This window comes from Ambystoma mexicanum, chromosome 12 (genome assembly GCF_040938575.1).
Source record: "Ambystoma mexicanum isolate Mex_15411 chromosome 12, UKY_AmexF1_1, whole genome shotgun sequence".
In the NCBI taxonomy this organism is placed as follows: domain Eukaryota; kingdom Metazoa; phylum Chordata; class Amphibia; order Caudata; family Ambystomatidae; genus Ambystoma; species Ambystoma mexicanum.
In genome coordinates, this window is record NC_090936.1 from 5,166,906 (window position 1) to 5,181,652 (window position 14,747).

Below are 14,747 nucleotides of genomic sequence, written 5' to 3' on the forward strand. Positions count from 1 at the left end.
TGAGAAGCCATTTGGGATTAGCTGCAGCAAGCAGACAAACATTAGTGAGTTTTTCAACATGTGTTACCATAGACCCTTCCCTCCCCAACCAAAAAACTCTCAGCCCTGCCTCGTAACGTGTGCTCGGGCTCCACTGGCTCATCAACTCCTCTCCCTCCCCACTGTGGAGACGTACATCCAAAATGGGGCATCTGCCAAGATGGCCCAGCAGCCGCCTGTGCCCTCCGTACAGGTCTCACCATCTCCAAGTGTCTTCTCCTGCATTTAGCATCCCTTTGTTGCCTTAGGTCCTCAGGGGATTGATGGCGTGCCAACTCCTCATCCCTGGTAATCAGAGAGCCCTATTCCTCCTCTCCGGGAGCTGTGCAATCCCTTGAGCATCCATCCAAGAATGCGCAGCCTCTGTGTCCTCGAAAGAGTGGGACTTCCCGTTATGGATCTCCTTGAGTTTTGCTGGGTATATTGGCATGTATTTTATGTTCGCTTTCCTCAGGCGTTCCTTCGTAGGGCCGAACATAGCTCTCCGTCTCTGCACCAACATTGTGTAGTCTGGATAAATAGAAACCTTCACGGATGCCTATACCATGCTTCCCCCTGCTCTGGAGAAGGCCAGGCTCTGCTCTCTGTCCTTGTAATTTATGATCCTTGCTATCACCGGTCGTGGTGGGCCAGGATCTGTGCGCTCTTTCCACCATGAAGCCCTGGGTTAACGTCCCCGGGCCTACCTCTTGCAGGAGTACCTTTTTAACATAGGTGGTCGGGTCACCGCCTTCTTCACCTTTTGGTAGCCCGAGGATTCTTATGTTATTCCTATTAGGTCTTCCTTCTGAGTCCTCCACTCAGTGCTCTAGCATGCGCACCCTTGTGTTTAGCTCAGACATCTGTGCTCGTGTGGCTGTAAGGTTGGTCTATTTTCTCATACCTGTATTTCAACCGTGGCTATCCGATCTGACAGGGTTCGTACTTCTTTTCCTCAACAGCCCCACGTCCACAATGACAGTGTCCACCTTCTGCTAAAGGCACGCTTTTAATGAGGCGATGGCTGCCAGGATAGGGTTCTCCTCGCATATTCCCCTCAGCAGCCCGTGGCAGCTTGGTCCCCTTCTCCATGTCTCTCTTGACAAACGCCTCCATGTTGGTTTGTATCACCTTGCTGCAGTGATGTTTGTCCGGCATGAGTGCAGATCCGCCTTCCCCGGGCTGGTTGTCTATTAGCGCTCTGCTATGTCAGCCCATGTTGATACAGTCCCCTCAAGGCCTTGCACTATTGCTTTGCAGGTTTAGAATTTCCTTGCGCCTCGGTCCATGGCCGATGCCCAGTTTCTGCACCAGTGGTCAGGTGGTCGGAATTGGCTATATCCGACACAGCACCCGGGCAACAGGGCCAAGGGGGCGCTCCCATCAGGGCCAATGTTCTAATGTGATATTTTCAGTGATGGTCGTTCCATATTCAAGTGCCACCACCCAGGCACTTCCCCCAGGCTATGCCAAAGGTACCTTATCGCTTGTGGCGGCGTCTCTGGCCTCCACCAGGCCTCAGCGGTTTGTCTGGGCCTTTATGTGCTGCAACTGCGGCTTCCTCGGTTCCCTTTGAGACCTGGGCTCCCCTTCTACCAGCTTTGCGCTCCAGCGCCGTTCAGCAGCGAACCAAGTGCTCCCCACTCACCCCGCTTTTCCTCTGGAGCTGATCCATCCACGATGCTCTACAATGAGAATTATGTTTATTCTGGTGGAAAAACCCAAGGACCGCCCCCAGCCAGGCCCAATGGTCCCCAGCGCTTATTCTGCTAGGTTGACTCTCCCCCAAGCACTAGAGCCAACTCTCCAGTCTTATGGGCTCAGCAATTGTATTTATGGGGTACGTGTAGTAGCCTTGGTGCCCAGCTACTCGCCCAGATCTGTCCTCCCTGCATCAGCAGCCCTTTCTGGAGCCACACAAGGTCCAACCTCGTTCTTCGACTGGCTATGCACTCCCGCAACATTTGGCAGGCGGCTCTTCAGTGGCTGTCTTATTTTTCAGAGTTTGTGGCATTTGTGTCGGTCTCCGGTGGGTCTCTCCTCGATCACCAGCACCGCCCCCAGGCCTTTACCAGGCTGACCTGATGTTGCCTGCAGCTCTCCCGCCGAGGGGGTACTCTCGGCCCGCGTCCAATGCTCAGCGGGCCCCGCCCAGATCTCTGTTGCTTCCGGCGTGTTTGCCTCGGATATCTCCTGGGATCCCTTTCATCTTCGGTTCTGCTGTTTGCTTGGTGCAGCTAACCTATGCCGATCACAGCTCCACTTCCTTACCACTGGTTAGCCGCCAGTGCTCCCAGCTCGGCTCTGCTTCATGCGGCGTGCTTGGATCTCCCGGCCGCTATCTTGGGAGCTACGTCTTCTCCGTGTTTGGGCCGGTTCTTTTGCAGCTTCCACACTTTGCCGCACCACCTCCGTGGAGCCCCCAATACATTCTGCGCTGTTTTGCAGCGCGGAGAGTGTAGTCAAAACACTGCTTTGGCCATCTTTTGCAGGATCGTGCACGAGCTTCTGCAGAAAGCAGCCCTACTCCATGGCTGCTGTCCACACCAATCAGCGTGATTCTCTTCATGCAACTTGAAGTATGCTGTTAAAGTGGTACCCCTGTCTTGGGCGTTTTTGTGCAGCAAATTGTATGTTACGATGGATGAAATACACATTTTTGTTGTTGGAATGCACATATTGTTCGCCTGGAAGATGAACTTGAAGTCTTCTTATTGTATGCTGTGAGAAACTCACAGTGACACACGTAAGACCGTCAGAAGTGATCACAGTTCAAGGTGTTTTTTGAACAATGAATTCTGTATGTAGGTTGGAAGAACACCTATCATAAACCTAAATCTAAGATGGGAGTACATGTCGACCATCAAATGAAAAATAAGGCAGTCCAAGTGGCGTTGTGTCAAAATAAAAGGGCCTTTACTAAGAAACCTATTTCCAAACCTTACGACTACTACAAAAAAGGGTGTGGGATAGTTCTCAAGAAAAGAAAGAAGTGCTCCCAAATAAAATGTCAGGATGCTGTGGCCTGGGTCTCCTTTCCCCACGTTTTACACACAGAGTTAGATCGGAGCTTGAAGCACAGTACAGTCTCAGGCTTTTCCAGCACGAGACGACAGTTCTAAGGCAATTCTCAGGACGGTTGATGGCCAAGTCTTGTTTCCTTTGGAAGTCTCTTGCCTTCGGGGTGTGATGTGTTCAAATAACAAAAACAAAAGTTCCTTTAACCAAATGAAAGTTTGTTTCCAAAGTTCACTGGGTGACGTTGTCACCCTTGGGTCCCCCTCTTCTGGGCTGACCCCTCTCAGTTGTAATCCAAAAGTTCAGAGAGGGGGGTGATGGTTTCACCCCTGGATCCCCCTCTTCTGGGCTGACCATTTACATTTGGTATTCCTTACTTCTATATGTCATTTCCATTTCTTAAAGCTTGGATGATAGCTTCACCCCTGGATCTCCTCTGCCGGCCTTGGACCTCTCTTGACTTCTAGTACTTAGGTAATAGCTTTGTTACTGGCACGTCTCCTTCTGGTTTCTCTTGCCGTCTTTTTAACTTCTGCTTTCACTTTTCTCAATGTCAGAGTGACAACTTTTCACCCTTGGATCCCCCTCTGCCGGGCTCCAACCCCTCTCGCTTCTTAGCCTCCCTTCACCGGATTTACTATGGCTCTCAAGCAGGGTGATAGTGGCTCACCCCTCTTTACTTTTAATGCTGTCTTGCTGCGGGCTTCACCTCCCTTTCTTTCACCATGCTTGTAGATCAAAGTCTTTCAGTTGTACAGGGATTTTGCTTGACCCTCTCTCTGTAGGACCACTTTGACCTATTTTGCTGGACTCCCTGTGGCCTTCTGGTACTTGTAGTTTATCTCATATGGGGCTGGACCAGAGTCTTTTGAGTTAGCACCTACATGGCGCTGTTTTCCCTCTGCGCACGTTTTACAGCCTGCTCACAGTTCATCAGCTTTGGTTGAAAAACATGCCACTCTGCGATTCTTACTCAACACAGCCCACTGCGAGTTTGTAACTTGTGTATAGTTCCAACTACCTAGTTGTAAATTATTGTGCCTCTAAGTGTAACTTAAGTCTTGTATATTGTATTATATTGTATTATTTCAGATGTAACGTCAACAGTTTGTATTTTGCCTGTATATTTGTAACATATTGAAGCTTCGCATAACCTTCTGTGCCCTGCTACTCCTGGGTCTGGTGCGCTTTATAAATGCAATAAACAAACAAACAAACAGCCCAGTTCCTATCGGTTTCCCTCTCTACTCACCGGCTGTGATGAACCGCTTGGCTTTTAGCTTCTCTAGAGTAAAGGCCGGTACCACGGGTGCGGGAGCGTCCCTCGCTCCTGCTAATCAGCATAGGCTTGCCCTGTGTACCGTTGACATCTGCTGCAGGACACTTGAGCTATTGCTCGCGGTCGTGGGCTCTCATCCTCAAAGTTTCCGCCGGCCTGGGTTAAAAAGGGCAAGGTCGCTTCTTTCCTCGCCACCCTCTTGATTCCTGCCCCCTTTCTCCTTCTCTTGAGCTGCCGCATGGTAGCTGTCTCGGCGTGCTGTCTGCTGTACTCGCCTTGCTTGTCCTGCACTCTCCTGCTCCACCTTTTATCCCTGTGGGGAAAAGGAAGGGGCGTCAGGTGTGTGTGATTTGAGTCCGTTGCCTGACTTTGCCTGACCCTCAAATTGGGACATGTCAGGTAAACCGGTTTCACATCAGTCCATTGTCTTGGGTGTGAAAAAGTATTTGTATTGGAAAAGGGGGGCGTGGGGTTGGAGTGTCAGATCATTCTAAGGGACGGGATAAGAAAGGTTTGTGTAAGGGACAAGAATGACCGGTATGAAGAACAGAACATAGGGGATGGTGAAAACAGTAGTGTCCTGTTAGAGTAGGTTAGGATTTTGGAAAATGACAATCGGAGGGACGGGATTGGTAGGGTTTGCAGGGTATGCGGGAATAGATGGGGTCGTGATGTGAACAAAGGGGATTGTGGGAACCGTAGTGTTTTGTCTGATCAGTTTGGGAATGCGGAAAGTGATAATTAGAGGAACGGAAAAAAGAATTTTGGAGTATTCAAATGGAGAGCGGTGAAATAATGATTCTGAGAGTTCTGCTTTTTGGGTGTAACAAGGTTTGGGGCCTTAGAGGACTGATTACGTATGGAGGGGTTGTTGGATCTGGGCCTGAGAGATCTAACAGGAGGAAGGGAGGTAGATACAATACAGCCCATGAAAGCCTGAGATATCTTGCCCTTCTCTGGCACAATAACACATCTCGCCTGGGGTTCCCTCATCCAGGTGATTGGCTTTCGCTCTTTCGGCCCCAGGGCTGGGATCTGAGCATGTCAAGCTCCCTTTGGCCACCTAGGAAGGGCTCCGCGAGGTTTCTCACAATGCGTAAGGCCACGGCTCCCTCCAGCGCAGGTAACAGATGAAGCGGGCGCATGACCGCTCGGACATACATCTGGCCTTTTATTATATAGTATGACGTGATTTGGTTGAGTATTTTTTATCGAAGAAGAATTCATCGGATTTCTTTTTTCTGGATGATTGTGCTGCCAATATGCGTGAGGGTCGATACCCCTTAGGGCCTCCCCCAAGCCCCTCTACATAAATCATTCTCCTAAACCCTCCCTCCCACACATATTTGCGTCAAAATCTGCTATAAAAAATTCAATGAATTCTACTTTGATTTAAAAAATACTGTGGCCAATCTGCTACTCCCTTTTTATGTGCATATGCTGGTTCTAGCACGTGCTATGCCTGTGGCACGTGCTATGCCTGTGGCACGTAGCTATGCCTGTGGCACGTGCCATGCCTGTGGCACGTAGCTATGCCTGTGGCACGTAGCTATGCCTGTGGCACGTGCTATGCCTGTGGCACGTAGCTATGCCTGTGGCACGTAGCTATGCCTGTGGCACGTGCTATGCCTGTGGCACGTAGCTATGCCTGTGGCACGTGCTATGCCTGTGGCACGTAGCTATGCCTGTGGCACGTGCTATGCCTGTGGCACGTAGCTATGTTGACCTGCTAAGAGTTTTATTAAAGTGTAGATTCTTTCCGTATACCGGTGTTAATGTGTTTTCTGTGGTCAAACTGAGCTTTGCCACCAATCAGCGCCCCCCCACCACCACCCCGGAGCTTGGCTGCTCTGCCATTGCTACCCCTTTAGAAAGGTTTGGATTACCTGTTGGGTTATAATTCCTAGTTCGCCATTAGGCAGGATGTTTGCACATCTGAGGACGGTGTAGAAATCGCCTTAACATTTGCATGCAGCTCGGGCTGAAAAGTGAATGTGACACTCTTCCTTTGCAGACTGAGCTATGCTTTTTTTCCCCCTTTTTTTGTTTTGTAGTGCCTTGTGGCTAAGGTTGGCTTGTATGAAAAGGCTACGTTAGGACCTGAAGACTTTATGGTGTAGAACGCAAGCCAGACAGAAGTGGCACTGGGGTGTATAGTCGGCACTCCTCAAGCCTTGATCACGTGGCTGATATTTATTTTTTATTTTACGTTTTATTTCTGTACAACAGGTGCCAGCAGCTTGACAGGAAGGTTTCTGAGCTGCAACCGCATTGTGAAGAGAAACGGAAGCTTCAGTTTACCGTTGACAAGTTGGAACTTCAGGTGGAAAGCATGAAGTCCGAAAGCAAAATCGAACAATCAAAAATAGAACACCACATGTGAGTTTCCGTCAAGGTGGAAATTATAACAGCGTAACAGCTCATGTTTATTTGTCATTTCCGAACAGCATTCCGTGTATCACTGAGCATGGTATTAATTATTGAGGTGTTGACCCTTTTATGACAGCCGCCATCTTGAAAGTGTGGGACTGCTGCCTCTTATTGGATGAAATCCGCAAGCAGTGCTGCATTTCCTCATGCAGTGAGATGAAGATTCCTGCGCGCTTGCTATGCCCCGCTGGCACCGCCAGCTTTTATGTCATATGCATTATGGCTCAGTCCTTGTATATTCTCTAGCCAGTATCCACCGGCCCTGTGAACATAAACCACTGAAAACCTCTGCATTTACCATGATTCTTTAGCGTGTCTGTGTCATGAGAGAAGGGGGACTAATGAAGTCTAACCCCATCCCAAAGGAGCAGTCCAGACTGACATAGACCATATCCTCTCTGCACGAGTAAACGAGGGACGCCAGAAGAATTTGGACTTACTAGTGTTGGGGTAGAGTGGGCCCCCATTAAGTGTGAATGAACCTGACTCCAATATAATATTTACTAGTCTACTTTAAGACACGTGTAGGCACTGTGATGAATTCAATGGAGTCATCACAGAATCCCCAGGTGTGACCACCTCCATGTAGCCAGGGGACGGCAGCCACTACCTGATCCTGACCCTGGGGGTGGCTATATGAGGGAGGATCACATGGGAGGAGACTACTACCGGGGAGATGTCATGACTTCATTGGATGAGACATGGTATCCCCCATTAGCCCATGAAGACACCTTGATACCTAACACCCTAATGCCCTATTGCCATACAAGGTATAAAATAAGCTGTGTCGCATAGCAATTTGCTATACAATTCTGAAGGTTTGCTAATCAGATTGGCACTTGTGTAGCAAAGCTTGCTATTTAAATTGCCATGTTAAATCAAGGCACAGCTAGCCCTGCATTCCTCTCTTGCCCTTGGTGCTCTCTTCACTCTCTTGTCTCTGTTCACTTCAAGTGCTAATGGAGAGAAAGTGCAGCAGTAATCATCTCCTCCACTCTTAAGTGCCAAAAGCCTGTGTGGGAGTGCTAGGCAAATATTACATTTTTCTTTTTCAAACAATTGCAAGCCAGAAGTAATCGGGATGATAGTTTGTGATACTATTGCTAAGCTAACTATATCCTGTCTGGCAAAGACCAGTATGTGTTAACTTTATATTTTTTTAAAGCCAGTCATGCAATTCCAATCCTAAACATGTCGGTTCTTGAATAATTACAGTATTGACACAGTGAAACACTGCTTGTCTCCCTGCATTACAGTAAAGATTAGGTTAGTATGTCTAAATCTCATATTGACGTTTGTTGGGGAAGATGCATCATATTGACAAGTGAACACTTTTGAAAATGTACATGATGCTTTTGATGGCAAACCCAGTTCTGTAACTTGCTGGTTGCATGCATCTACCCATCAACCCATGAGCTGATACCATACTGATCGACTTTCTATCGTATCAGCTTTTTGCTTTATACCGTTGCCATGAAAGTGAGATGACCACAAACTACAGTATTGCACCTAGTTGGCCCAGTTCCCTGTTTGCTACGCAATCCACTCTGCCTAGTCTCCTACTTTCTTTCCTCGAACATAATGAATACACAAAGCCAACTGGATGTTTACCAAAGTAGTGATCAATAGTTCCATCCAGTCTGTACATCTACAGGTCTACTGCACTACCTTACACTGTAGTAAGCGTGCAGAGCTCAACGTGCTTTCATAATTATGATTGTATTATATATTACTACCCGCAGGAGACAGCTGGCCAAACTGTTTTCAGGGCATTTTTATCATATCTATTTGTGTCTATTCATGCAGCTAACCCTTTACATTTTACAGACACTCATCCACGCCTCGCAGTCTTTTCGCCCACTCGCATAGTCAAGTAGATTTTATGAAGGGCAAGTACCATTTGCAAGGGGTGCTTGAAACCTTTATTAAACATTTACTTTGTTTGCAGTAAATGTCAAATAAAAGTTTCACTGTGCATAGCTGGCCTCTGGGTGGTAGAAGTGTGCCAACCATAAAGCGGATTTGTAGTGACATGCACCATTTTACAGATATCGCATTTAAATTTGTTGTCATCCATTGCTATGGGTTGAGTGCATTTCTCTTAGGTCAAATAGGTAAACTAAGTTACCCAACCTGCAGGTATAGCTGTATTTTAATGAATTTACAAGTCCTAACTGTTCTGAGTAATGTCTTATTTTTGCTGTATGCAAAAATGCTGTATCTGGTGGCATTAACAATATTGTACTACATTGCTAATGAAATGGGTCTGTTTGCTAATCAATACAATTTTAATTAGCAAACTCTGCTAATCAACTAATTTATGCCTTGCCATATATCTGTCCACCCCTCCCCTTTAGGGTAAGTAATCAATCATTTTCCCAACATCATTCAGACCAACCTTCCATTTCTGTTCTAAAAAGCACAAGCTCCAATTCTTCTTTTTATGGAACTGATTTGTCATGTGAAATTATTGAGAACAAGTCTCCAAATGCTAAACATCAGAAACCATCAATGGACCTTAATCCCCACAACCACCTAAATCGGCAGCTAAGATCAGCGGAATTCAAATCCCACAACCACCTGAGTACTGAGATGAGGAGGATGAAGGAATTGATACAGAGCAACAAGCGTAATGAGCGTGCTAGTTGTTGGATGCAGACACCTGTACGTGTCTAACTCAGCCGTTATAGGTGGTATATCAGCAATATCAATGTCTACCTCCCCTTCCTCCTCACCTGTTTCTTCCGATTAACTTTCACGCCGGAGGAGCTTCTTCTTAGACTTCTTCTTTTTTGAGAAGAGATACGGTCTTCCGCGATAAGAAGCCACCCTGATTCCCTGCTAAACAGGGAAGCAGTGTACTCCTCTTCCGCAGAGACCAATGGGAGAGGAAAAAAAGCAGCCGCTTAAAAAAAACCTCTCCGAGTACGTTGTTGCAGCGGATTGTTGATTTGTATGAGTAGTCCAGGACTAGATGGAAGGTGATCCGGAGCAATATTGGAGCAGACGTCCTGAATGGTAGGCACACAGTGGAGGAGTACGTTGTAGACGTAGCGTGGCAGGAGACCGGATACAGGTAAGGGGAAGTAGATGGAGTATAGAAGCAAAAGGCGGTACTCCGGAGGTATGGAAGCAGTAGCCAGAAGGAAAGGGTAAGTAGAAGAAAACGAAATGAAACGAACACGGAAAGAGGGAGGGCGATAGCACAGGGCAGCGGGGCTGCGAAAGAAAACGAGCGAGGAGAGAGAGAAAGAACGAAGCAAAGAGGAAGGCAAGACGTGAAAGGGCGAGTAGCGAAATACTCGAAATCCACCGGAAGGCAGAAAGAAGGGAAAACAGAGGCAGAACTAAGTAGAAAACGCAGTGAACGAGCGAGGGAGCACAGCAGCAGAGCAGAAAAACAAATTTGCAACACGCTGAGCCGGGAGAAAGGGCGCAGCTAAATGCGGAAACGAAGAGACAGAACAGAAAAGACTAGACCGCAAACCCAGGAAGTGAAATACCAAGATGGAACAACCTAATGGCGCCGCCAGCGCCAAGCGTTCCAAAGCCGCCAGCGGCATCTACGTGTCGGTGGCATGACAGTACGCTGGACCTTTTAAAAAATGACAATTGAACCAGCAGCAGAAGCGGCTCTGGAGAAGACGTGGCTTCTCCAGTAAAGTCAGACAGAAGCTGGAGGCCTGAACCAGTGTGGCGGAGCAAAGGAGCTCCCCAGCAGAAGAGGACTGAAAAGTGGTGCGACAGGCGGACGGTGGAGATGCCGGGAACCACAAGAGGAACCCCGGGCATCCGGCAGCCAAGAGAAGCAGCGTGGTCCTTACCAGGAGCCTCAGGGAAGCCAGTGTGCAGGAGCAGAGCCACAAGAGAAGCTGGAGAAAGGTCAGAGCCGCCCAGACTATGGAGCAAGCTACAGAGGAACGCTGTGTAAGCGCGAGCAAAACCGTAGATGCCACACAGAGCGGGTGAGTCTGCCAGAGCAGAGTGGTGATCCCGCTGCATTCCAGCAATGCGCCAAAGAGACTTTGAACATTGTAAAGTTACAGCAAGTGAAATGCTACAAAGATTGTTTGTGAAGCGAAAGGGCAGATTGCCAACCTGAACCCCACTAAGCAGTGAATGCAAATGTGGGGGAAGCTTGAATGAGAGCAAGTAGATATAACAAACCAAGAATGGTATATGTTACTTGGTTGTAAAGAAGAACTATAACATATGAGAATGTCCTGGAAAGTGGACACCAGGCAGTTGTGAGCGCAAGAGAAATCCTGGTAGGAGAGCATACCAGGCAGTTGAGTGCAAGAGGGATCGTGGCAGGAGAGTATATCAGAAAGATGCAAGTACATGAGAAGTCCTGGCAGGAGAGTACACCAGGCAATTGGAAGTGCATGAAGAGTCCTCGCAGGGGAGCATACCAGGCAAATTGCAAACCAATGAGAAAGAACCAAGACAAGGCAGTGTTTGTTGAGCAAAGAAGGAACATTTGATAAGGATTTACAAGGTTAAACAGCTATATAACAAAAAGGATTGTTGTGGGCCAAGAAAGACACAAAGAACTGCTAGTCCGAGAGACTTTGTTACACCATTGCAAAATCGATGGGAAAGGGAGCCCCCTCTGGAACCAAGGTCTTTTCATCTTGGAGAAAATTTGTTGCAGTTGCTCTATTTTTATTTATTAATACTTTTTGCAAGCATCAGGTTAAAAGCATTTCCCTTTTCACTTTATTATTTTGTTTGCAGTGTGTGGGTCAGAATAGAACGTTTCGACACAAAGGTGGCTTTGATTTCTGACACCCTGACAGACAATTCCTTAGTTTTTAGTTATAGGTAAGAAAACTCATCTTAGTGCAGGTACAGAGGTGTTTCCCCAACCCAATTAATTTTAAAAGTCTTTAACCAAAAACATGGCAACTTTGTGTCCGGCTTTCATTTCTGACCCCCCAGTCAGACACAGGTAAACATTCCCCACAAATCTGCCGGCATCTGGCTTCTCAGGCCCATGATGAGTAGATGCTTCTTGCATGTAGTCTTCCCAGTTTTCTTCTCACATGTTAGAGCATTTACTCCCGCCTCCTGCCCAGGTGCCTCCGCCACTTGGACACATTGAAATGCTAATCTAGAAATGACACTCTTGACAGCCCCAGCTCTTCGAAAATAGTCTGTACATCCTGTACCTTGGGCTTCATGAACACTTGCCATCCTCTGCTCTCTGCGATTCTTTATTTGAGAACACTGAAAATCAAACTCATATAGTGGGCCTTGACTTTGTGTTTTCAGCCCTCAAACAAGACCAGAGTACCCTCAGTGTAGTGTCCAAACAGAGGGAACCCTTCTAACCAGGCGGAGCTTCAAGAACATCGGGCAAGTGGCCACTGGGTGAAGAACTAGTTACTGGTTGTTCTACTGGGGGCAAGCCTGAGGTGCATCAACAGCTCGAGGAACGGCGTCAGGAATTCCAATATACCCACTTGCCCACAATATACCCTTTCTGAGTTGCTGTGCCCCACGGTATTCTCAGAAGCGTAATCCTCGAGTTGTTCTTATAGAGCTCTGAGACTCAAGGGACCTATGCCCACATGGGGTAAAAACCTCTTGATGCTATTAGAACACATGGTGCAGGGGAAACCAGAGAGACTCCCCCACAGAGACTCCCCCAGATGCCCTTTTTGTGGGCTCTGCTTCTGTGGGATCATTTTGGGCAAAGTCTTAATCCAACCCTTGATTTTGGGAAACAGCCGGAAAGATTTCAAAGGAATAGGGCCATGTTACAAGCCATAGGTTAATGTGTGCTGTTATATTGTAGTGACCACAAAAATGTCACACTCAGATTACTGGGCCCTGAGCTTCGTAGGCACCATCACAGATACAAGCAAAAGTCTCAAATGAAGGGCTTTTGACCATGCATATACAACCAGTATGGAGACCCAACTTTACGGAATGTGAGATTGTTTTCCGCTTCTGAGTGCGGGTATTGTGGGACAAAATGTTAGATTTATACTTCAGTCCCAAGAATGCCAAAGGCATGCTTCCTCAGTCTGTGCTGCAGCCTTGGGAGGTGGGGGCTTAATCCCCTCCCCAATGTTCCACTTTGGGTGTAACTCTAAAGCAATTTATTCTGCTTCCTATCTCAGGAAGACCAGAGGAGGCAGAATGGCTCATTGGACCCCTAGGACAAGACAGCTTTAGTCTGTGAATACGAGGGTGTTAGGCAAGAATAGATGTAGTGACCCTGTGGGAGACTACACAACCTTTGTCCTCTTGGTATTGGGTAAGCCACCTATTGGTATAGGAATGTACTACACAAGTTGGTAGCGTGACTGAGCAGCCAGGCTTATCTCAAGAGGGGTAAATGTGAACTGTAGAGCTGTAGCATTGAAATGCACCAATCCAAGTATCCAAATAACACTTACACTCAAGGATTTCTAGTAAAATAATTATTTATTTAACGGTCCCTTTTTAAATAAGCATTCTTTAAAAAGGACAATGTGCAACAATAGAAATACACTCAGAATCAAGGAAAAGCAAGTAGATACTCTTTAGATACTCTTTATAGATGCTCTGTTAGGCAATATTGTGTGCCGTACCCTTTGGGAGACTACAGCAGCCTTGTCCTCCTGGCAATAGGTAACCCAACCTTTGGTATAATTCTGTACTACACAGGTTGGTAGTGTGGCTGAGCAGCCAGGCTTTTCTCAAGCGGGGTCAATGTGAGCCGTAGGGCTTTTACACAGAGATTCAAAATGACAAGTATTCAAACAAACTCTTACACTCAAGTTTTCTTGATAAAACAATTTTTTATTTATTTCACAGTCAGTTATATAAGCATTTGTCAAAAGGGAGCAGTATATGTAATACTTATAATACACTTCAAAACACACTCTGAATTTCTCTAAATTAGACGATACCGAGTGGGGACGGCACACACACTTCTTACACCCTCAGGTGACTTAAATCGCTAGGACACTGTGGACATAGATTCATCACTGGTACATTTAGAGCAATACTCAGTTAGGTGTAAAAGATAGAATAGAGGAATAAAACAAAGGTTAACAAATAATTCACAACCAGGCAAGTACTTTTAAAACCTTCCAATGCAGAGTAAATTAACCCTTTCTGGGGGGGAAAGGGGAGTCTCTTGGGGAGCCAGGACAGCCAATGGTGATTGCACAACGTCTAGGGGACCTGAGGATCTTCTTTGCAGGTAAGAAAGTCTTGCACAATGTTTTTAGAGAAGATTTTAGAAATAAGATTCAGTTGAAGGGTCACAAGCTAGACTTTTGAGGGGCAAAGCTGCAAGCAACTCTGTAAGGGACAAGTCTCAACTGAGAACAAGCAAGGCTACACAGCAAGAGGTAAGTCCTCTTAACTTTACAGTGCCTTTGGTTAGAAGAAATGGTTCCAGCTGGCTTCTGTTCCTGTGTAGCTCTGCAGATCCTGTTCTTCCTGGGCCTCAGTCGTGGGGACAAGGTGGATGATGTCTGGGGACTCCCGCACTACAAATTGAAGGTCAGTGGCAGCAATTGGCAAACTTCAATTCAGCGGCACTTTGTGGTTTCAGCTCCTCGCGTCTATAACAAATAGCACCACCGCAGTCTCACGGATACCACTCTGGACTTTCCTCGCATCTGGGTTTTAGCACGCTGTTGAGGTGGCTCAGGCTTGGCCAGTCCTGCTTCAAGGCAGTCTAGAAGATCTTCCTGGAACATGGATCCGACTCAAAAGCAGTGCACTCGGTTTGGTGTTCCTCTCTCTGGCAATTTGGTTCCTGCAGCAGCAATGGAAGTACAGCCAGCTCTGAGAGGATATCCAAACGAGTTCACTTCGGGGTTGATTGGTGCCACCAACCCAAGGGGTGAAGTTGTCCTTTGCAGGGCTTCTCTAGTCGAGTTTCAGCACTGCAGCAGGGCTTCACCGGGCATACCAACAGTCCAGGAGTTGCAGCAAGCGTCTCTTCCAAGTTCTCAAGTTCTTCTTCAGATTCCTTCGTCCAGTGGTAGACTCTGCC

At 47.2% G+C, this 14,747-nt stretch overlaps 1 protein-coding gene across 2 annotated transcripts in view; it reads left to right on the forward strand.

Moving 5' to 3' along the window:
• Positions 1-14,747, forward strand: part of OPTN (optineurin) — a 198,742-nt gene that overhangs the window by 111,043 nt on the left and 72,952 nt on the right. For both annotated transcript variants that reach the window (XM_069627795.1, XM_069627794.1), the window contains exon 9: positions 6,545-6,694. In XM_069627795.1, the coding sequence (XP_069483896.1) occupies positions 6,545-6,694 (150 nt within the window). The remainder of the gene's footprint in view (positions 1-6,544; positions 6,695-14,747) is intronic.